This window comes from Aquila chrysaetos, chromosome 11, assembly GCF_900496995.4.
Source record: "Aquila chrysaetos chrysaetos chromosome 11, bAquChr1.4, whole genome shotgun sequence".
In the NCBI taxonomy this organism is placed as follows: Eukaryota; Metazoa; Chordata; class Aves; order Accipitriformes; family Accipitridae; genus Aquila; species Aquila chrysaetos.
This window is the reverse complement of record NC_044014.1, coordinates 29,939,963-29,957,649: the sequence shown is the minus strand read 5'-3', so window position 1 is coordinate 29,957,649 and position 17,687 is coordinate 29,939,963. Positions and strand designations below refer to the sequence as shown.

At 43.0% G+C, this 17,687-nt stretch overlaps 1 protein-coding gene across 1 annotated transcript in view; it reads right to left on the bottom strand.

The window, feature by feature from the left end:
* NRG3 (neuregulin 3) overlaps positions 1-14,925 on the bottom strand; it is a 436,672-nt gene extending 421,747 nt beyond the window's left edge. The window contains 3 exon segments of the mRNA XM_030030263.1: positions 14,125-14,321; positions 14,323-14,502; positions 14,504-14,925. Coding sequence (XP_029886123.1) covers positions 14,125-14,321; positions 14,323-14,502; positions 14,504-14,826 — 700 coding nt within the window. The 5' untranslated portion in view covers positions 14,827-14,925.
* Positions 14,926-17,687: the final 2,762 nt, after the last annotated feature.

Sequence of the window (17,687 nt, the reverse complement as noted above, 5' to 3'; positions counted from 1 at the left end):
AGACTTCTGAAGGGAAATTCTAACCACCCACGCCTCTTACACGAAGCCCACAAAAAAATACTAGACGCAAGCAGGATTGTTTGGGATACCAGGAGCCTACCCACATTAGCCATTTGTTTCATACTAGAGCATATATTGGGTCAAAACAGTTACCGAGGTCTTCAATTCTCCAGGATTAGTGCAGTGGTTGTTCAGATTATAAATACTGTCTTAACTTACAAAATGGGTAAATATTACCTCACTTCAACAATTTATCTCACAAACTTCATGTTTTATTTTTTACATACTCTTTCCTTTTAAGACCTGAAGTTTACAGTGCAGCTTTCTTTACAAATGACAAACGTCATTAACAAAGCTGCACTTGCGGATCCCCAAGAAAATTCCAAGGCAAGGCAACCACTTCAAATCGAGATCCCCACAAAAATCATTTAGTTTCTCCTAATGCTTATCTGACTACCAACTGAGCACCCTGCCACATGATCACAACTGAAATATGTGGAAAGGAAGGGGGCATACCACTTGGAAAGATTTAACTTTTATGTTATTTTCAAAGCAAAACCATTTGAAACCGCAAACTTTTTTAGTGCTTTGATGTTCATATAATGAGATTATAAGTGTTACAAATCAAGATTGACAGAACCACTGAGAGTCGTGCAGAATATAAAAACCCTGTCAAAGACCTTCTACACAGATACTAGCCCACCATTCAGTAAAACGGGTGTTCCAGTCGGGCACAACGGTGCCAAACTGAGAGAGTTTGAATGTGTCCTGTATCAGGCCACGTGCAGACCTTCCACTGACTTCAGTAGTAACAAATGAAGATCCACAGGCTTAATCCACCACTATTAAAATTAACATAGGTTTAGTACTACTTCAGCAGGGACAGGATCAGTCCCCAGACAGACTGCTACCTGTAGTCAACCCCATGACTGCCTGGGGAAAAGACATCCCACCTTAGGTGGTGCACACCATATACTCCAGTCATAAATCAGATGCCGAGCCCAAGCTGCTTGTTAATAGTACAGATCCATTCATTTATTACTCGTCCTTGTTTTCAATCTATTTCATTATACTATTCGCAACCAAAATACTCCCAGCTCTCCATTCCAAACAGCAGATTATGCCACTTAATGGCAATTATATGTCCTAAAGACATTAAAAAGGCTATTACCAGAACATATTTTCAAGCACCAGTATAAATCATTTCATATAGGCTTTGAAATTCATAACAAGTGAGCGTTCAACGCGAACGTCTGTGTTGGGGCCATACGTCCAGGTGTCAACACAATATTAATCTTCAGTAATAACGAATGATACTGAGCCTTTCTCCAAACTACTACGACAATCTGAATATATGAGAATTTGAAAATGATAAACAGTTTCTTACCCACCTTTAGTAAGTTTCTCTGATATGGACATTGTTTTTAAACCCCAAACTAACAGCAGGATAAATAAGCAAATAGGACAACACTCTAGCAAGCTTCACACTTACCTATTTACACTCCAAATCTAAGCTTATCAGTTCAAGTTATGAAAAACATTTTCAGTTAATTAAAAAAAAAACCAACCCTAAAACTTTGTTGGTGTTAGAATCCTGCTATTGGAAGGAGGTTGAAAAGTGAAAAGGAAATCAGTTACATCACCTCACCAAAGAGACATGGAAAAAGCATTTGCCAATTTTTGTCTAATTGTGTTAGTTAATCGACTAGAGTACCTCTCCTACAAACCTTGTCTCATTCTCCATCGAAGGCCCCCTCTAGTAAATACATTATTATTGTTAGAAGAGATTTTTTTTTCTCAAGAGATCAGCATAGCTACATTTAATAAAAGTCAACTATAAGCAAATGCAGAACAACAGACTAGGCGAAGCAAGTCACTCCTTCGTAACTGTTTATTTTAAATGTTAGCTAGAGCCCACTTATTCTCACTTATCTCATTGGGTTTGGATTTGGCTAAGGATCCCACCTACTCAGAGAGCATTTTGACTCTATCTATAGAAGACTACACCATACTGAAAGTGTTTCTTCCTTTCAATGTGAGATACGGCAACAATAACACTTCAGTTCTGAAATATAACAAGACAGCAATATAAAACATAGTAGTTACTAAAATTCCCAGTGACAACTGACTATAAAGTTAAGCTAAAAAGATTTAAATGGGGTTGTCATAATGGCAGGTTTTGGCCTAATGAGTGTCCCAAATTCAAACGTGATGCAACTCACTGCAGGACAAAAATAAAGAATTATGAACCAGAGTAACTGGCTTGTTCGGGTGTCTCACAGCCCTGCCCTGCTGTCAGATACACCCCTGTTGTTCGGGGACATATCTTGGCTATATTTGGAGATACACTTTTAAATCACCTAAAAAAATAAAAGCTTCCATCCCTTCCTCTTCAATACTGAAGTCTAATAGATTTCACTATCAGAAAGTTACTGAAAATGATCATACTCACAACCAATGGCACAATCAAGGATATCAGGTACTTTCTGAAATTTAAAATAAGACTTGTGAAGTGTATTTCCTTATTATTTTTTGAACGTTCACTATAACACACCTCCCGCTTCTCATCTGTAAATCTTCACCATGTCTTCATTTCACAAATAAGAAAACGCGAGCTTGAGGAAAAGAAGTGACCGCTCCTGGTCTCCTAACTTCCAGTAAACAATAATCTATGGCCTGTTACTTTCACTGAGGTTTGAACAACTTTTGGGGATGAATTGCAGACTAATAAGCAAGCCAAAATTGTGAAAATGAAGTCATTCTATTGTAGCAGTTGTCTATTGTAACAGCTCTACACTGTCAAGGTCACCCTTTTTCTGGTGGAAGTAGAAAGTCAAGGTAATTTCATTCAGTTGTAACAACAAAAGGCAGAGCTCCAAAGACAATAGTCCAGCACAGAAATTTATTCAAGCCTGAGCACTGCCTTCACACAATCTCCATCTATGCACTATGAGATATGCTTTTTCAATACCTAGTGGGAAAAGTTATTTTGTTCTGTAATGTAGGAAATCATTATATAAAGTAACTAACAAAGACATGAAATAACATTGAATCTCTGATACTATGTTTGGGGTTTTGCTTTGTTGGGTTTTTTTACATCAGCTTATTTTCCATAACTACTAATGAAATTGCGTATCACATAAATTTAATCTAATATCCTCCTATTTCCTTTATGTGTTTTGATTATCCCAATCTTCATTTATGCAGGGCTGAACTGAACTTAGAAGCTTTTAATTACCTCTTTGCCAATGCAGAGTTGGACTAAAATCTGGTGATAATTAGAAGAGCTTCATTATGTTTGGACCCTAAATTCTTTAACAAGCTTTAATTATTAGTTCTCATGTAAAACATTCAATCTAGTGCCTGTCTGTGGTCTATCTTGCTTCTTGCTGTGATTCTTACAGAACTGCAGAGCAGCCTACAGCTCCCACTGAATACTCAGTTACAGATGAGATGAGTTCCTGAGATTCTAATTCTATTTCATTACACAAAATATAGTAAATTTATTTTGAAGTAGTATTTGTTAAGGAAAAAATCCAAGAGTCTATGCTGTCATATAGATTGCATTCATAAACAGGATTAAAAACCTGAAAAAAAATATTAAGAGAGTGTTAGAATGTTAAGGGATGGTTAAAAAATAATCTCTAATTAAATAATTCAAATGTAATGTATTTAATTAATTAAATATAATCCTACAGTATCTTCTTAAAAGCATTTAAAAAAATAAGCTCCCTAATAAACCCACACTGCTTTTAAACAGACAAGATTCTCACAGTATGCAAATAAAATATCTCACAAGAATTATTAATCTTTTTATCACCTAGCATACCTCATCCTCACTGTAGGACCCTACGCACAATACTCTCTTTACAGTAAGGACATTTAGCTTAGGCCTGTCCAATACACTTCATTTTCTACAGGTACATCACCCACCAGCCAGGATCATTGTTAAAATCAGGGATAAATGTATTTTAATTATTATCAAACTGGAATAAATACCTGTTCATATTTCCAAAATATGCACTGTAAACAAACTGGGAACGAGGAGCTGTTACTCAGCAGCTCCTCAAACTGTGTTTGTTCACATTTATAGATGCACCTTACAGCAGTGAAGCTGTGGCTGGCTACAAATCCCCTACATCTGCCAAGGTAATAGAGGAGAATTTTCAAATGTATGTAAACATGGTATAATCAAGCCTCGTAGTGTACCCTATTACTGCAATTCAGTAGATGCAAGTGATTTCTTCAATCTCCTATGAAATAACAATTACAATATCAGACTCTTCTTTCTTCTTCCCCTCTTAAACATATCGCACACTAACTTTTCAGCTCCATATATTCAGATTAAATCCAGCCATCCAAGAACTAAAACCTGTAAGAATTCCCTGTTGCAGGCAGATATTTCTAAAACCAATTTAAAATATTAAGTTACTATTCTTGCTTTTCATTTAGGACTAAGTAAGCCTCTGTAATGAATGTGCTCCAGATATGAAAAGGTATTGGAAACACTTCTTTCCCTCTGTACTTTTGTAGAGAACAAGCCAGGACAGTTAATGCTGACAGAGCCAAGGCAAAGGCTGTGTCTTCCCAGATCAGGCTGAACCGTGGTGAAGAGCTTCTCGTGCAGAAGTGCAGGATGGGTACAGCTCACCCCATCATCTCCACTGCCCGTCTACCACCCTTCTTCTCTAAGGCAAGGTGACAGCAGTCACCAAGTGGCAAATGTTCACCTTCCCTAGTACAAATGCGCCTTTGGACTGTAAATCCTATGACTCTAAAAGTATCCTGTGAATGTTGCACTTTCCGTGTTGTTTTTACTAGCATTATGAGCATCAAGGTCGTCAACTTCACAGCCCAGAAGGTAATTAGTTGAGGCAAAGGTACAACCTTCTAACAGAGTAGCTCTGGTAGGAAGAGAGCCTATGTGCACTATGAAAACCTGCTGCAGAAGTACGTAGTTTCAGTTTGGGAGAAGATGGCATCATTTCTACATTGCTTTGAGATCATCAGTGAATTTAGAAGTGTGTATGTTATAAACTCAGAAACAGCATTCAATGAGTATTTTCACCTGCTAGATACTACAGTTTATAATTTGTTTTAGTTTGCAACCTATGTTTTTCTGACTAACATTTGTGATTGATGGAAACTAATTACAATCAACTTTATTAAACTGAGATACAGTCTTATAAATAAGCAGCTGACCTTGTGAAATATATGGTATGCTCTATTAACGTAAGTTATAAAATAAAGATTGAAATCTAAAGGCTAAAGAACCCCAAACTGCTTAAGGAAAAAGTCATTGCTGTATGTATTTATGCATGGCATTTTGGCTTTTTAGTTATTTTAAAAAAATAATAATAATAATTGAGAGGATTGAACTTTACACTATGACCCTTACGTAGCTGGGCCAGATTTCAGGCTGAAGACTAATGTGGTTTAGCAACTTATGAAATAATTATAAAAGTACCTCTACCCTTCTAAATCAGGAGCACTGACATTCATCAGAATAATCCCCTCGGTTAAGTTCCTGAACCCACGGCCCACTGAACCCTGGCGGTGCAAAGTCTTCATATTTCATACTGTTAAATGGCAGGGAAAATCACTGTACCATTTCAGTGCGGCTTATCTCTAGGTTTCAAACAAAAACCCTGCTTCTCTTTTGTAAATTCACTGACAGATTGAACAAGAAAACTAATTTCCTCTCAGCACAACACTACTCTTAAAAAAAAACACTAACAAAGCACACCCCTTTGGAAGACAATTAATAGATTGGTTTTTGCAAGTATTACATGGTCAATCCCAAGTCAAAACTTCTGGGATAGCTTAGTACTATTTTAATGATAACCCTCTGACCACTTCTACTGTAACTCACCAGGGGGAGAGGAAACAAAGATTCCCTACATCTTTTTTAATATTCAACAGTATTACCCAGCCACTGAGAAAGTTAGCTAGCTACAACTCTCAGCCACTCTGAGCACACTACTGGAGATGCTATTTTATTATGCATTAAACTGGGAGACATAAGTAAACATTAGCATTGCACAATGCAGCACAATTTTGCAGGTTAGCAACACTTTTTGATGCAAGTTTTTTGGTTTTGTTAAAATCCTGATTACATTTAGAAGCAGCACAGCAACCACAGGCTAGATTGTATGTTTTCTACCTTCCTTGCCAACCACGTTAGAAAAAAGCCCTTGTCATTGCAGTACAAACAGACCACCAAAGCCCTTCCAAGAGAATAACCCCATCTTATCTCAAATGCTTGCTTTACAAGTTCTGACATCAGTGAGAATAATCAGATCTGGAAAAGAGGTTATTTGCTATTAATACTAATTTAATGGTTTGCTGTTACACGGTGCTATAGCCCCTCTATCTGGTAACAACCAGCAATCAAGGCTCAGTTCCTACTGAACTAGAATCTTGAACTTTAACAGTAATGATGCTGTGAAAGGAACAATGTGAAGATAATTTCACAATTTGGTTCCAGAAAATAACTAAATCTTAAAACACAACTTGCCATCTCTAATGTTTTAGAAAACATTTCCTACCTATAAGCTTTAGGAAAAAGTCAGTGTTGGCATATACCTAGCTGAGGAAGTAATACAGAGAAAAACTGTACAAACCCAGAAGTATTATTTTCTGGAATAATTAAAAAAAAAAAAATTTAAAATCAGGTAAGGAAATCATTTAAAAGTGATATGCAAAAACATTCATGACCCACATGTCTTGTGACAGTCTACAGCTAAGCAACTACAGTCCCCCAGAACACCAAGATTTTACTACAGGACTTATTTCAGGCAAAGAATAAACAGGTTAATGGTATATATTTCATGGTAGCGCTAAGCACACACAGAAAAAGAAAATGCACTAATGGAAACTCAGTTCTAATAAGCACATTTAAATAATGCTGACAACTTTTTAAAAGTAGCACTTTAAAGCTGATGTACAGTTATTTACACAGGCATGTTTTGTAAGCATTCACACTGCAATCTGAGACACAGTAACACATTTAATCACACAGATGTTCACATACATTGACCCTGATTCTACAGATGCGTAACTCTACAAAAGAGAAAAGGCATCACTCACTACCCGAAATTGGGCCTGTATGTTTGCAAAATTGGGCCATATAGCAATCTCATTATAAAAACCAAAGAGACTAAACTATGTAATTCAGCACAACTTCTACACAGAATACTATCAGGATATTTTTTCCTCAATTCTTTGCTAACAAAGTTACAAAATGCCTCAGTGAAAGGTCTTTTCACACAGATTAAAATACTAATTCACTTTTCTACAAACAGCACCTACTAGGTTGCCAATATATATGCACTGCTAACGTGCATCTTCTCTATGAGCATAAAATACAAGGGGTGGGGGGGGGAATGGGACACAACTGTAGGGCCCGTAGAATTGCCGAGAGACTAATTCAAATTTTAAAAGGAAAAGAAAAGCCATAAACCAAAAAGTGACAAACAAAAAGGAGATGTTAAAGCAAAAAGAGGAAACTTTCAAGTTGTTGGCCTTATTTTACAGGGACTAAAGCAGGAATTTCTTCAGGTATTTCAGACCAAAGTTTCACTTTATCTTTTTACCCAGTTGTGTTTTTATTGGACAGCAAGCCTCTCCCATTCTACCCAAGCTTTTCCCAAAGGTATAATTCTTGCAGAAATACAAAAATCAAACTACTCTGAGGAAAAAACATAAAGCAATTTGGACTTAAAAATCAGTTGCTAAACATGATATGAAGTGAATTATCAGAAGTCATCAGAACTACACCACAAAAAAAAAGAAAAAAAAAAAAAAATCAGGAGTAATACGTTGTAAAAAAGACCTGAAAGTCATGGAAGCCTATTTACATGCTACATGAGAAACACAGCTTTGGAAATGCAAAATACTGCCCCGGGAGGACAGAAAAGATGGAACACTGGAAGAATTTTGTAGGTTTTACTTTTTTTAACTGTTTTTAAACATTACTGGAGTAATATTGAGCATATTGGTAAAGTTTCAGAAACAAACATTTCCACAATTAGCAATAAACATTTAGTAAATGTATTTTTCCCTGCTATCACCAAATTTCACCAGGAAGAGTTGATCCAATTAGGTATTTCTTCTGTGAAAAGGACACTGAAATTTATAAATGCAGTTGCTATTTTAATTTTCTTCATGGCTGCTTTATTCACTTTTCTCCTCTTGAATGCATTTTACCAAGGGGCCCCAGAAACCTGTGTGCTAAAAAGTAAAAAAACCACTCAAAAAGCGCTTTTTACTTTCTCTGTGTGTTACTAGAAGCCATTTGAATGCTCATCCTCTGTCTTGTCCTGGTCAGAAGTGCCCTTGCCTGGCAAGCCCATCTGCTCAGCCCTCACAGAAAGCTACTTTCCTCCACTGAAGATGTACTTCACTCGGTCGAGTGGCTTGAGATTAGATATGAAGGGGAAGGTACAAGTATGAAAGCAGGTTTAAGAGCTGCCCGCCTTGGAAATTCAGTTCTGAGCAATGAGAAAACACAGTCCCAGTTTTGATCTAGAGCACAGCCGCCTTATTAAATGACACTTCTAACCCTCCCTATATCGATCCAAGAACTAAGTCCCTTAGAGTAAGAAATCATCTCCATAACACAAAGTATCCTGTTGTTTTTCCTACCTGTCTTTTGTCTACTCTTCTAATGAAAAAAAAAAAACCAAACAAACCATACCTATGCTTAATAGTAACAGTGACAACAAATCCCTTCCGCACAGTAGAACCTGAAAGAGACTTCCAAATTAAAACAGATGCACTTTAACTTGGTATTCCCTCTAGTTAGCTACAATGAAACCTCCGGGTTTCTTTTCTGAACTACACTGCAAGGACAAGCACCACAACCAAGGTAGTTAACTTGCTTAGCAAAGACTGGTCCTGAAGTTACAACAGTCTCTGAGGTCCTGATCCTCCTCCTCGAAAATAGGTAGTGTGCAAACGCACAAATACCTGCTTGTATTGTGTGTGTGTCTGCGTGTGCGCACGTGCGCACACATGTGCACAGTTAAGACTGAAGTATTGCAAGCTTCTTTAAACTACAAAGAATCTCAAAAAGAAATCACCAGGCTCAGAGACATACAGAAGTCTCCGGTTTCTATTTATTTATTTATTTATTTTTGTGACCAGGTAGTCCTACCTGATTTTACTGGGTACTTTTCCTTGTGCAGTTTGTTTCCAAACAAGTCATGGAAGAAATCAGCAAACCCAAACCCTAGTATGTTTTAGGTACTTCCTGAAAGCTACATGAGCTATAGAATTTAAAGATAAAGTCAAAGCCAAATCCATACCAATCCGTGTATTTACTGGGCTTTGCAGGAGGTTTCAAACCAATGAGTCAGATGATAAATGTACTGCAACAGTAGACACAATACTGTAGATAGAGACAGGTCCTTTGCTTTAATTTTTAATTTCCATTTTCTGTGGGTTTAGACAAACCACTGACATTACTTTAGCGTAATACTTTGCAATGAATCAATACTTTAATTTAATAATGGTATTCTGTTGTCAACATATAATATATCACATAATGTCCTTGTATAGACGCTAAAAAAATACGCCAAATAAAATGCAAAGCTTTGCTTTTACCAGTGATCACAGGTTAAATCAACGTAATGAGAATCTTACAGCCCCCAAAAGAATTTTCTTCAGGGTTAAAAGGCAGCATGGAGTAATTTCCGCCATACCCCTTCCTCTCATCATACCAGTGCTGTGAAAGCTCTCCTAGGGAATGGGATTCCAACAAACACTTCAATAAAAGGAACAGAGAGGAAATATATCTGAATAGAATCAACGTACATATCTGCGAGTGGGACTTATTTAAACATTCCACTTCCTTATGAACTCCGTGATAACTGCGCTAGTTCCTAACTATAATGGGAATTATAACTGGAAAACAGAATTAAGTCCAGTGTCATCCAGCTTAATTGAAAGAGATGAAGCAAGTTATAGCTGTAAAACATGAAAAATAAAATAAAACTACAGTAATTTCCACTTTAGTGGTGTGACTACAATCCTGTATTTATTATTTTTATCTTGACGGTAGCCTTCCTGTTGACAAGTATTTAAGATGGGAAACACAAATCTAATCGTGTCTGTGGTACATTGTTGACTCATGGTATGTGAATAGAAAGTAAGTGGGAATAAGGAAGAAGCAAATAGTTCTAGAACTCCCAGTTGTTCACCTCAGTATTTTTTTTCCAATTCAACAGCTTTTGATGCATTACAAATTGATAAATAGCTGACATATTAATCTTAGTCAATGTTAAAGGCACGTGCTTTACAGTCATGTGTGCTCCCCTCGATTTCAATGACAGCTCATGATCATAATGCGAAGTGTTCACAGATACATGTCATTTGTTGGCAGAACGTTTCAGAGCTCTGGGAAGAGTAGGTCTGGTTTTACTACGGTTTGGCACCTCCCACAACACCCTCCAGTTGGTGAAAACCCCGCAGTTGCATCTAAGTGTCATCCTTAATGTGAAAAAGACATTTGAGTCAGTGCAAAATAAAACAAACAGCTTTTACCAAAATGTCAGTGTTGGTAACAGTTCATCTGCCAGATGCTTGTTACTTGAACCCATGCCGTGCATAACAAACAGACAGAGATATGACTAGGATAAACGACTGGACCAGAAAATCTTTAGCAGGAAATGAAAGTATTCTCAGGCTACAGTCTGGACTCATAAAAAAAGGTTGCAATTGGACTTCACAAGATATATTGATTAAGAGTTCTGTAACATCTCTTTCCCTGGTTACTATGCATTAATTGAGCCCCACCTGCCTGACCTCAGTTCTCTGCATTAGCCTTTGGTCACATGAACACAAGAGAAACCACAGTGCTATTTCATAGCTGAATTCACACGGGAATTCTTATAAGTACAGTATCTCAATTTAAAGATAATAACATTATTTGAAGAACCCAGAATACCATGAAAAATGCATATTGGAAAAATCAGGGCATGACTCTTTAGAAATGAAACCAATGGCTTGATAAAAATAAAACTTCACTGGTGTGTTCCAGTCAGTTGGTTGATTTTTCTGATCCACAGGCTGGACTATCCTTCTAAATCAGTGATTGATTTTTATGTGAGCACTGGATAAAAAGGCTCATGCTGAAAAGCCATAGTCTCTGCGTGATCATGAGAAACACATGCAGGCACAAGACACAGAGCGAGATTTGATGAGTAAGTGGCTTTTGCTTAGTCAGAACCTGAAGGATCTTCATCAAGAACTTTCAAAACAGCTAACAGATAGCTTGACTTTGAGTGAAACACAACCAAGAATTATTGTCATTATGCACACCCACAAAAAAAGAGAGATTTCACAACATCTCCTCAGATGAATACACACACAGAGAAAAGGCTTTACCAACATTTACTTCAGGTGGGCAATCATCCAGCTTTCAGGAGAAATAAATCCTGATTTGCCTTCCATCTTCCTAAATCATATTTTGAGCCCTTTTTAACATGTTAAAACAATTAAACAAACTGCAACATGAACCAGTATAAAGAAAGACAGCTGCTTCTTTTCTTAAAAGCTGCGAGATGCTAAAGAACTCCTGCCCACATATGTGCCTTGCCAAGCCAGAGGATCACGCAAGGGTGTGCACTATTTTGAAAGCTGGGGCATCAGATTTGCCATGTCAGATTTGTATTCACAGGGTACAACGGGATCCATGACTTTCATTTCAATAGCAGCTGGAGCAATGGGCACAGAAGGAACATGCAGGAAACGAGGATGGATTTGTTGCAAAATATTCCCTTTCTTCCTAAGAGCTGTTAGTGGCAGATGCAGATACTTGCTTTGGGGTGACACCATGTCAGCAGTTCATGGCAGAAAGATTGCATTTCTCCTCCCTCTCCCCTCCAGTGGATACTGCAGCCTCAGAGAATTTCACATGTATACTCAGAGATGCTTATATATGTATCAGGGCAGTACAGCTGTAGGCTGTAAAAAAAATTTCCACATGCCCTACAAATTCAAATCCTTTTTTATGTAATCTATTTAATCTTCCATTAATGATAATCTCTGCTATCAATGTGCCCAAACAGGGTCAATTTCTGCTGGATTTGCACTTCTTGCATTTCATCCTATAACCGAGCTGTATTTAATGAGGGGAAACACCCTGCTGTAAAAGGTATTAGCAGTCTCCCTAAAACAAATAATAGTTACGAGACTCTGCAACTGCCAGGAACATTTTAAGATTGTGGGTTTTCTTCTTCCTTTGTGTGTCTTGCATGAAGGAGAGTCCTGCCAGCTGAACATTATTTATTAATCAGGATATTCTTGCCTTCCATACCTCGTAAGGAGACGGCATAGAGGGGCGGAAATTGCTGTGGATTTCTCTTACGTACCCAAAAAGATAGAGAGGGGAGAAAGGAAGAGATTGCGAGGGAGCATTTAGACCCGAACGGATCCCACCTGGCAAGCCCAGGCAGCATTTCAGACGCACACAGGTCACCGCAGTTTGAAACACCATGTAACATATCTGGTTCACACAGGGCTTGAAAACAGAGACACAGGTTGAAAATCAGGCTTCCTTTGCTGCTTCGTTTTTAAAGAGTGCCTTATACAGCTCCCTACACCTAAGTGAAACAGGTAGGGTTCAGCTCCACAAAAGATTCTCCTTCTGGTAACATCTGACTTCCTTAGGTTGTACCTTCAGAGCAAGCGGGCTCAGACACACCTGTAAGGGACGGTTCTCTCTCAATTACTATAGCAGACACTGGGGAAGCGAGTCTCTGCCTTGTTTGCTCTTCTGATTTAGTGATAGTTTTATTCGTAATCATTCCCAGCCATCCGCCACCTGCACACCTACCCACACATACACTTTGCTGTTCTCCTCCCAATTTTGTCAATTCACAAGATCAGTTCGCTCTGCAGATACTCTCTGCCCAGAGGCTCATCAGCAAATAGATTTAATGGACAAAATAAAGTTCAAATGACTTGCTAACAAAATCCTCTAGCAGAATAGCCATACGCTAGCACGCAAAAGGGGAGCCCTGGGCTGTAAAAGCAATTCAGGTGGTAGCATTCAATTGAATTGACATTCCTAGCAGAAGCAACTAAGAGTTAATGGAGGACATGCAGCTTCCCATTTCCTCTACTGCATCCAAGAAAACGCAGAAGATGACTACGATACAGTATTATTGAGCATTTCACTAAATAGCACCACACAGAAGTTCTTTTGGCACGGCTCGCATTCGTCCTAGATGATAACCTTTACGAGAAGGTGAAAGTTGATGCACCCGGACCAAATGAATTTTCAGATTTAGCCAGAACCCTTAGGTTTGCGCCTGGGAGGGTGGGAAGAGCCAGCCACCGAGCATCAATCGGGGAACTAGCCCCCTCCTCTGCTTAAAAAAAAAAAAGAGTCAGTTACGGCAAGACGGTGCCGTGGCTACACAAGGGAGCCGGGAAAGCGTTTGGCTGCGTCTGCACATTCGCGGGGTGCCCAGGGCTCCATCGTGGCGGAGCTGGCGACGGCTCTGTCGGGAGCCGGGCGCTGGGACGGAGGGAGCATCCTTCCGGAGCCCGCTCTCCTCTATTTCAAGGAAGACGACGGCGTGGAAAGCCAAACTCCCTCACCGGCAGAAAGGCACAGGCACACCCCAGCCCGCACCTCCCGAGAACCCCTCTCCTCCTCGCTGCCCCTTCTGGGAGCCGCCGCTGCCTGGGGGGCCGCCAGTTGTCCCTCTCGCTCAGACACCTCCCAGCACCGACTAAGTACCTTCCGCAGCCCAGCCTCGAAGGGGAAAGGGGGCTCTGCGTCCTCCCTAAAAACCACAGCGAAATCTAGTCACCTCAAATGGCTGCTCCTGCCTCACCATCCATCACACAAGCGGGGAACTTGCCGGGGGGGGGGGGGGGGAGGCGCAAGCGGGGGAGGGAGAAAAGAAGCGCAAACTTCGGCGCTCTCCGGCCTCCCGCCCGGCAAAACCGCCCGGGAACCCCGCGTCTCCCCGAGACGCGGAGGCAGCAGCAGCCTCCGACCGCGGCATCGCCCCGGCCCGGCGCCCGGCAAACCCCGGGGGTTGCCGGCGAGACGCGAGCAAGCGGGCGGTGCGGGCGCCCCGAGGGCGCGGCGCGGCTGGCTCTACTTACGGATTTTGGGGGTCGTGCTGGCCTCCGGCGTGGTGGTGGTTGACTCCTGGAAGGGAGACAAGGTCCAGGACGGCGCCGAGTCGTGGACGTAGATCTTGTAGGAGGAGGTAGCGTGTGCCGCAGTGGGCCAGGCGGGCAGCGGCGGGGTGCTGGGGGCGGCGGGCGGCGGCCGGGCGCCGCGGCCGGCGGTGCCGGGGGGGGCCGCTGGCGGGCGGCGCCGTGTGGGGCGCGGCGGGGTGCCGCGCCGCGGTGGGCCGCGGGCCGCCCCGCGCCGGTCCGCGGGTGCCGGGGGGCCGCGGGGGGGCCCGGCTCATCGTGGTGAGGCGGGGGCTGACGCGGCTGGGCGGCCGCGGCGTGGCGGCGGCGGTGGTCTCCGCGCCGCGGGGGGGGGGCGGTGGGCTTGGAGAGGAAGAAAGGGTCCTGCCCCACGCCCTTGGCGTCCATCAGCTCGGTGGGGACGTACTCCTTGACGGAGCCCACCACGATCCACTTGAGCAGCATGAGGCTGAGCCCCAGGCCGATGAAGCCGATGAAGAGGGGCACCACGCACAGCCACGTCTGCTGCCGGTTCCAGACGATGCAGTCGCTGCAGCGCAGCTCCCGCGGCGGCCCCCCGGCCCCATCCCCGCCCGGGCCCCCCGCCGCCGCCGCCGCCGCCTCCGCCGCCCCGGGCGCCGCGGCGCCGGCAGCCCCCTCGCTCATCCTAGGGGCCGTCCGCAGCGCCGCCGCGGCCCCGGGGCATCAGCGCGCCGCGGCTGCCGGCGGCATGCGGCGGAGGGGGGCGGAGGAGAGCGGAGCGGAGCGGGGCGGAGGGGAGCGCAGGGGAGCGCGGCGCGGCGGAGCGGGCGGCGGGAGCGCCCCGCTCAGTCACGCCGCCGGCATGGCGTGCCCCGCGCAGCCTCCCGCGGCCGCGGAGTCAGCGGGACGGCCGCGCCATCCGCCGGGCGCCCTCCTCTTGCGCTGCGCGCTTCTGCCTCTTCGCTCTCCTTCTTCTCCCTCCGCTCTCAGGTTTTTCTTTCTCTCTTTCTTTCTTTTTTTTTTTCCGGGTAGTAAGTCGCAAGAATCAGCCTCCTCGATTTTTTTTTTTTTTTTTTTTTATCCCAAGCGTGCGGCTCCGGCGGCGGGCAGGCACATTCCTTCACATTCACGCTCCTGCTCGCCTCTCCTCTTTTTCCTCTCCCCTCGGGGCCGGGAGATCTTTTCTTTCCGTCTTTCCTTCCTTCCTTCCTTCCTTGCTTCCTTCCCTGCGCTCCCTCCCCCGCCCGCTCGGCTCCTGCCTATGCCCGGCCGCAGCGCAGCAGCATCCCTCGGCTGCTCCGCGGGGAGGCGGCGGCGCGGCGCAGCGCACCCGCCACTCCGCGGCCCCGCGGCCAACCCGCGGCCGGCGCCGGGCCAGGGAGGCCGATCCGCGGGCGGGGCCCGGGGGCAGGAGGCACGGCTCCGCGCCGCTCCTCCGCGCCCGCGCTAAGTCCGGCCCGGCATCCAAACCCCGGCGAGGGTTGCCGGAAAAAAAAAAAAAAAAAAATCCACACACACACACAAAAAAAAATGAAGATGAAACCCTGGAGGGGGGGCGGCAATGACCCAGTCGGCAAAAAAATACGGATCCGGCAAATAAATAGGCACGCAGAAGGCAGCTCCTGCCAAGCTTGCAGCTTCTGTTCAATTGTGTATTCCTATCGCAGCGCAAGGGAGGCAGGCTAGCGCGCAGAAAGTAAGGCGCCTCCCACCAAAGCCTAATGGTGGTTTCTTAATGCGCACAAGATAAATAAATGATCCAGGCAAACCCCTCGGGAGGGTGGATGCTACGGCGAGCGGAGCCTAGGAAAGGAAAGGAAAGAAAAGAAAAAAGAAGGGGCGGGGGGGGGGGGGGTACCATCCTGTGGTAGCAATCCGGCAGGCTGCTGCTCTGTGTCAGAAAAGACATGTGTGTGAGGAGGGAGCGGCGAGGGCCGTGCGGGTGCGTGGGGGAGGTGGAAACACCTTCAGCGAGGATTCCCAGCGAAAGACCAGGGCTCGGGACGAGAAGATGTTTTCCGACGCTGGTGCTCTCCGGTAAGTAACAACGAGCAGCGTTTTGGTGGTGTTCTTTCTCAAAGGGATTCCCTAAAGGAGAACAAAAACCGCTCGACACCTGCGACAAAAGGATAGTCCTTTCCAGCAGGCGGAGGGCAACTGATGGCCCAGGCACATACTGGGGCTACAGCTCTCAGGACGTTGCCAGACAAGTTTTGATATTGAAACTACTCCAGCTTTTTGATCTACTCCAGAGTTGAACTCCAGGTTCAATGTGGTCAACAGTGTGTGCTTTCCATTCACTTACTGGACAAACATTTCAACAGCTAGGGTGGTCACTGAAGGCTTAACCGTGCTCTACCAAAGGGTGGATTTATCACTGTTTTCAAAATTTTAGAAAATGGTCTATAAAATTATATATGTACAGATGTTTTTAACCCTTTCTTATGAACCGTTACCTCATTGGTGTCCTTTCTTGGTATTGACACGTAAGTATAATTTCCTTAGTCAGGTATTTCAAAGTATATTAATATTTATAAAGAATAATTGAGCAGAAAAGTTGGAAACAAACTGTGAAATACATTTGTTCTGTATATACACAGACAAATATAGAAAATAAAATACTGCAACTGAAACGTATCTTCTTGCATTTTTCTTCAGAATGAATGTTAATAGCATATATAATATCAAAATTACATTAACCAGACATCTAGATTATTGTCACCTCAAGCAATCCAGCTGGAGTTTGGCCGTTTCTCTAAGGTAGGTCTGTGCTCAGGAAGATCTGTGGAAGTGGCTCATCAGGTAAGTGTACCATTTAAACACTCATAAAAAAAGCACTTTGGATTGGAAAACATGAATATATGGGTTTCTGCTCCTTCGATGAAGAGGCAAAAGGATTAGGAGAAAGCATTTAGCAGCAACCACATGAGCACGGCCCAGTACACAAATGGATGCCCAGTAAAGCAAGCAAATGAGCAAGACAGGGAAGTCTTGGGAATCCAGGTAGGCTTTGTCACTGATTTTATGGAATCCAGGATTTCTTAGTGAAATCTAGAACCAGGTGCTTGCAGTCATGAGTGCCTGTCCTGCACAGTCTTCACCTTCCGTGCAGACTGTGATTAATCAGACTCCTTTGTCCTGCTCTGGGCTTTGTGTTGCCTGTACAAATGTCCTTTAGCTCTTGCCTCTTCCGCAACCATATTGCTGTTCACTAAGCTCGATATGAATCATTCTTTGTATTCATTCTCAAACAATTTGTACATGCTTCTTGGAAGAACAGAACACAACAAAAATGTTTTACAACCCTCACAAGACAGAGAGCTTTTATTTTTCTCATGACTATACTCTGAAGTCTTTCAGTGTTTCATCTGTCTCAGCTGCACTTCTTCCCCCCAGTAAGATTTTCAAGCTGTCAGCTCCTAAAATTTGTAATGGTTCTAATGGAAGACATCAGGATGTGATACCATTAAGATGACTCAAGTGTAGCCGTTTCATTGTTTAATATTCAAAGACTTCCTGTATTATGAGTAAAGATTTTCAGGCTT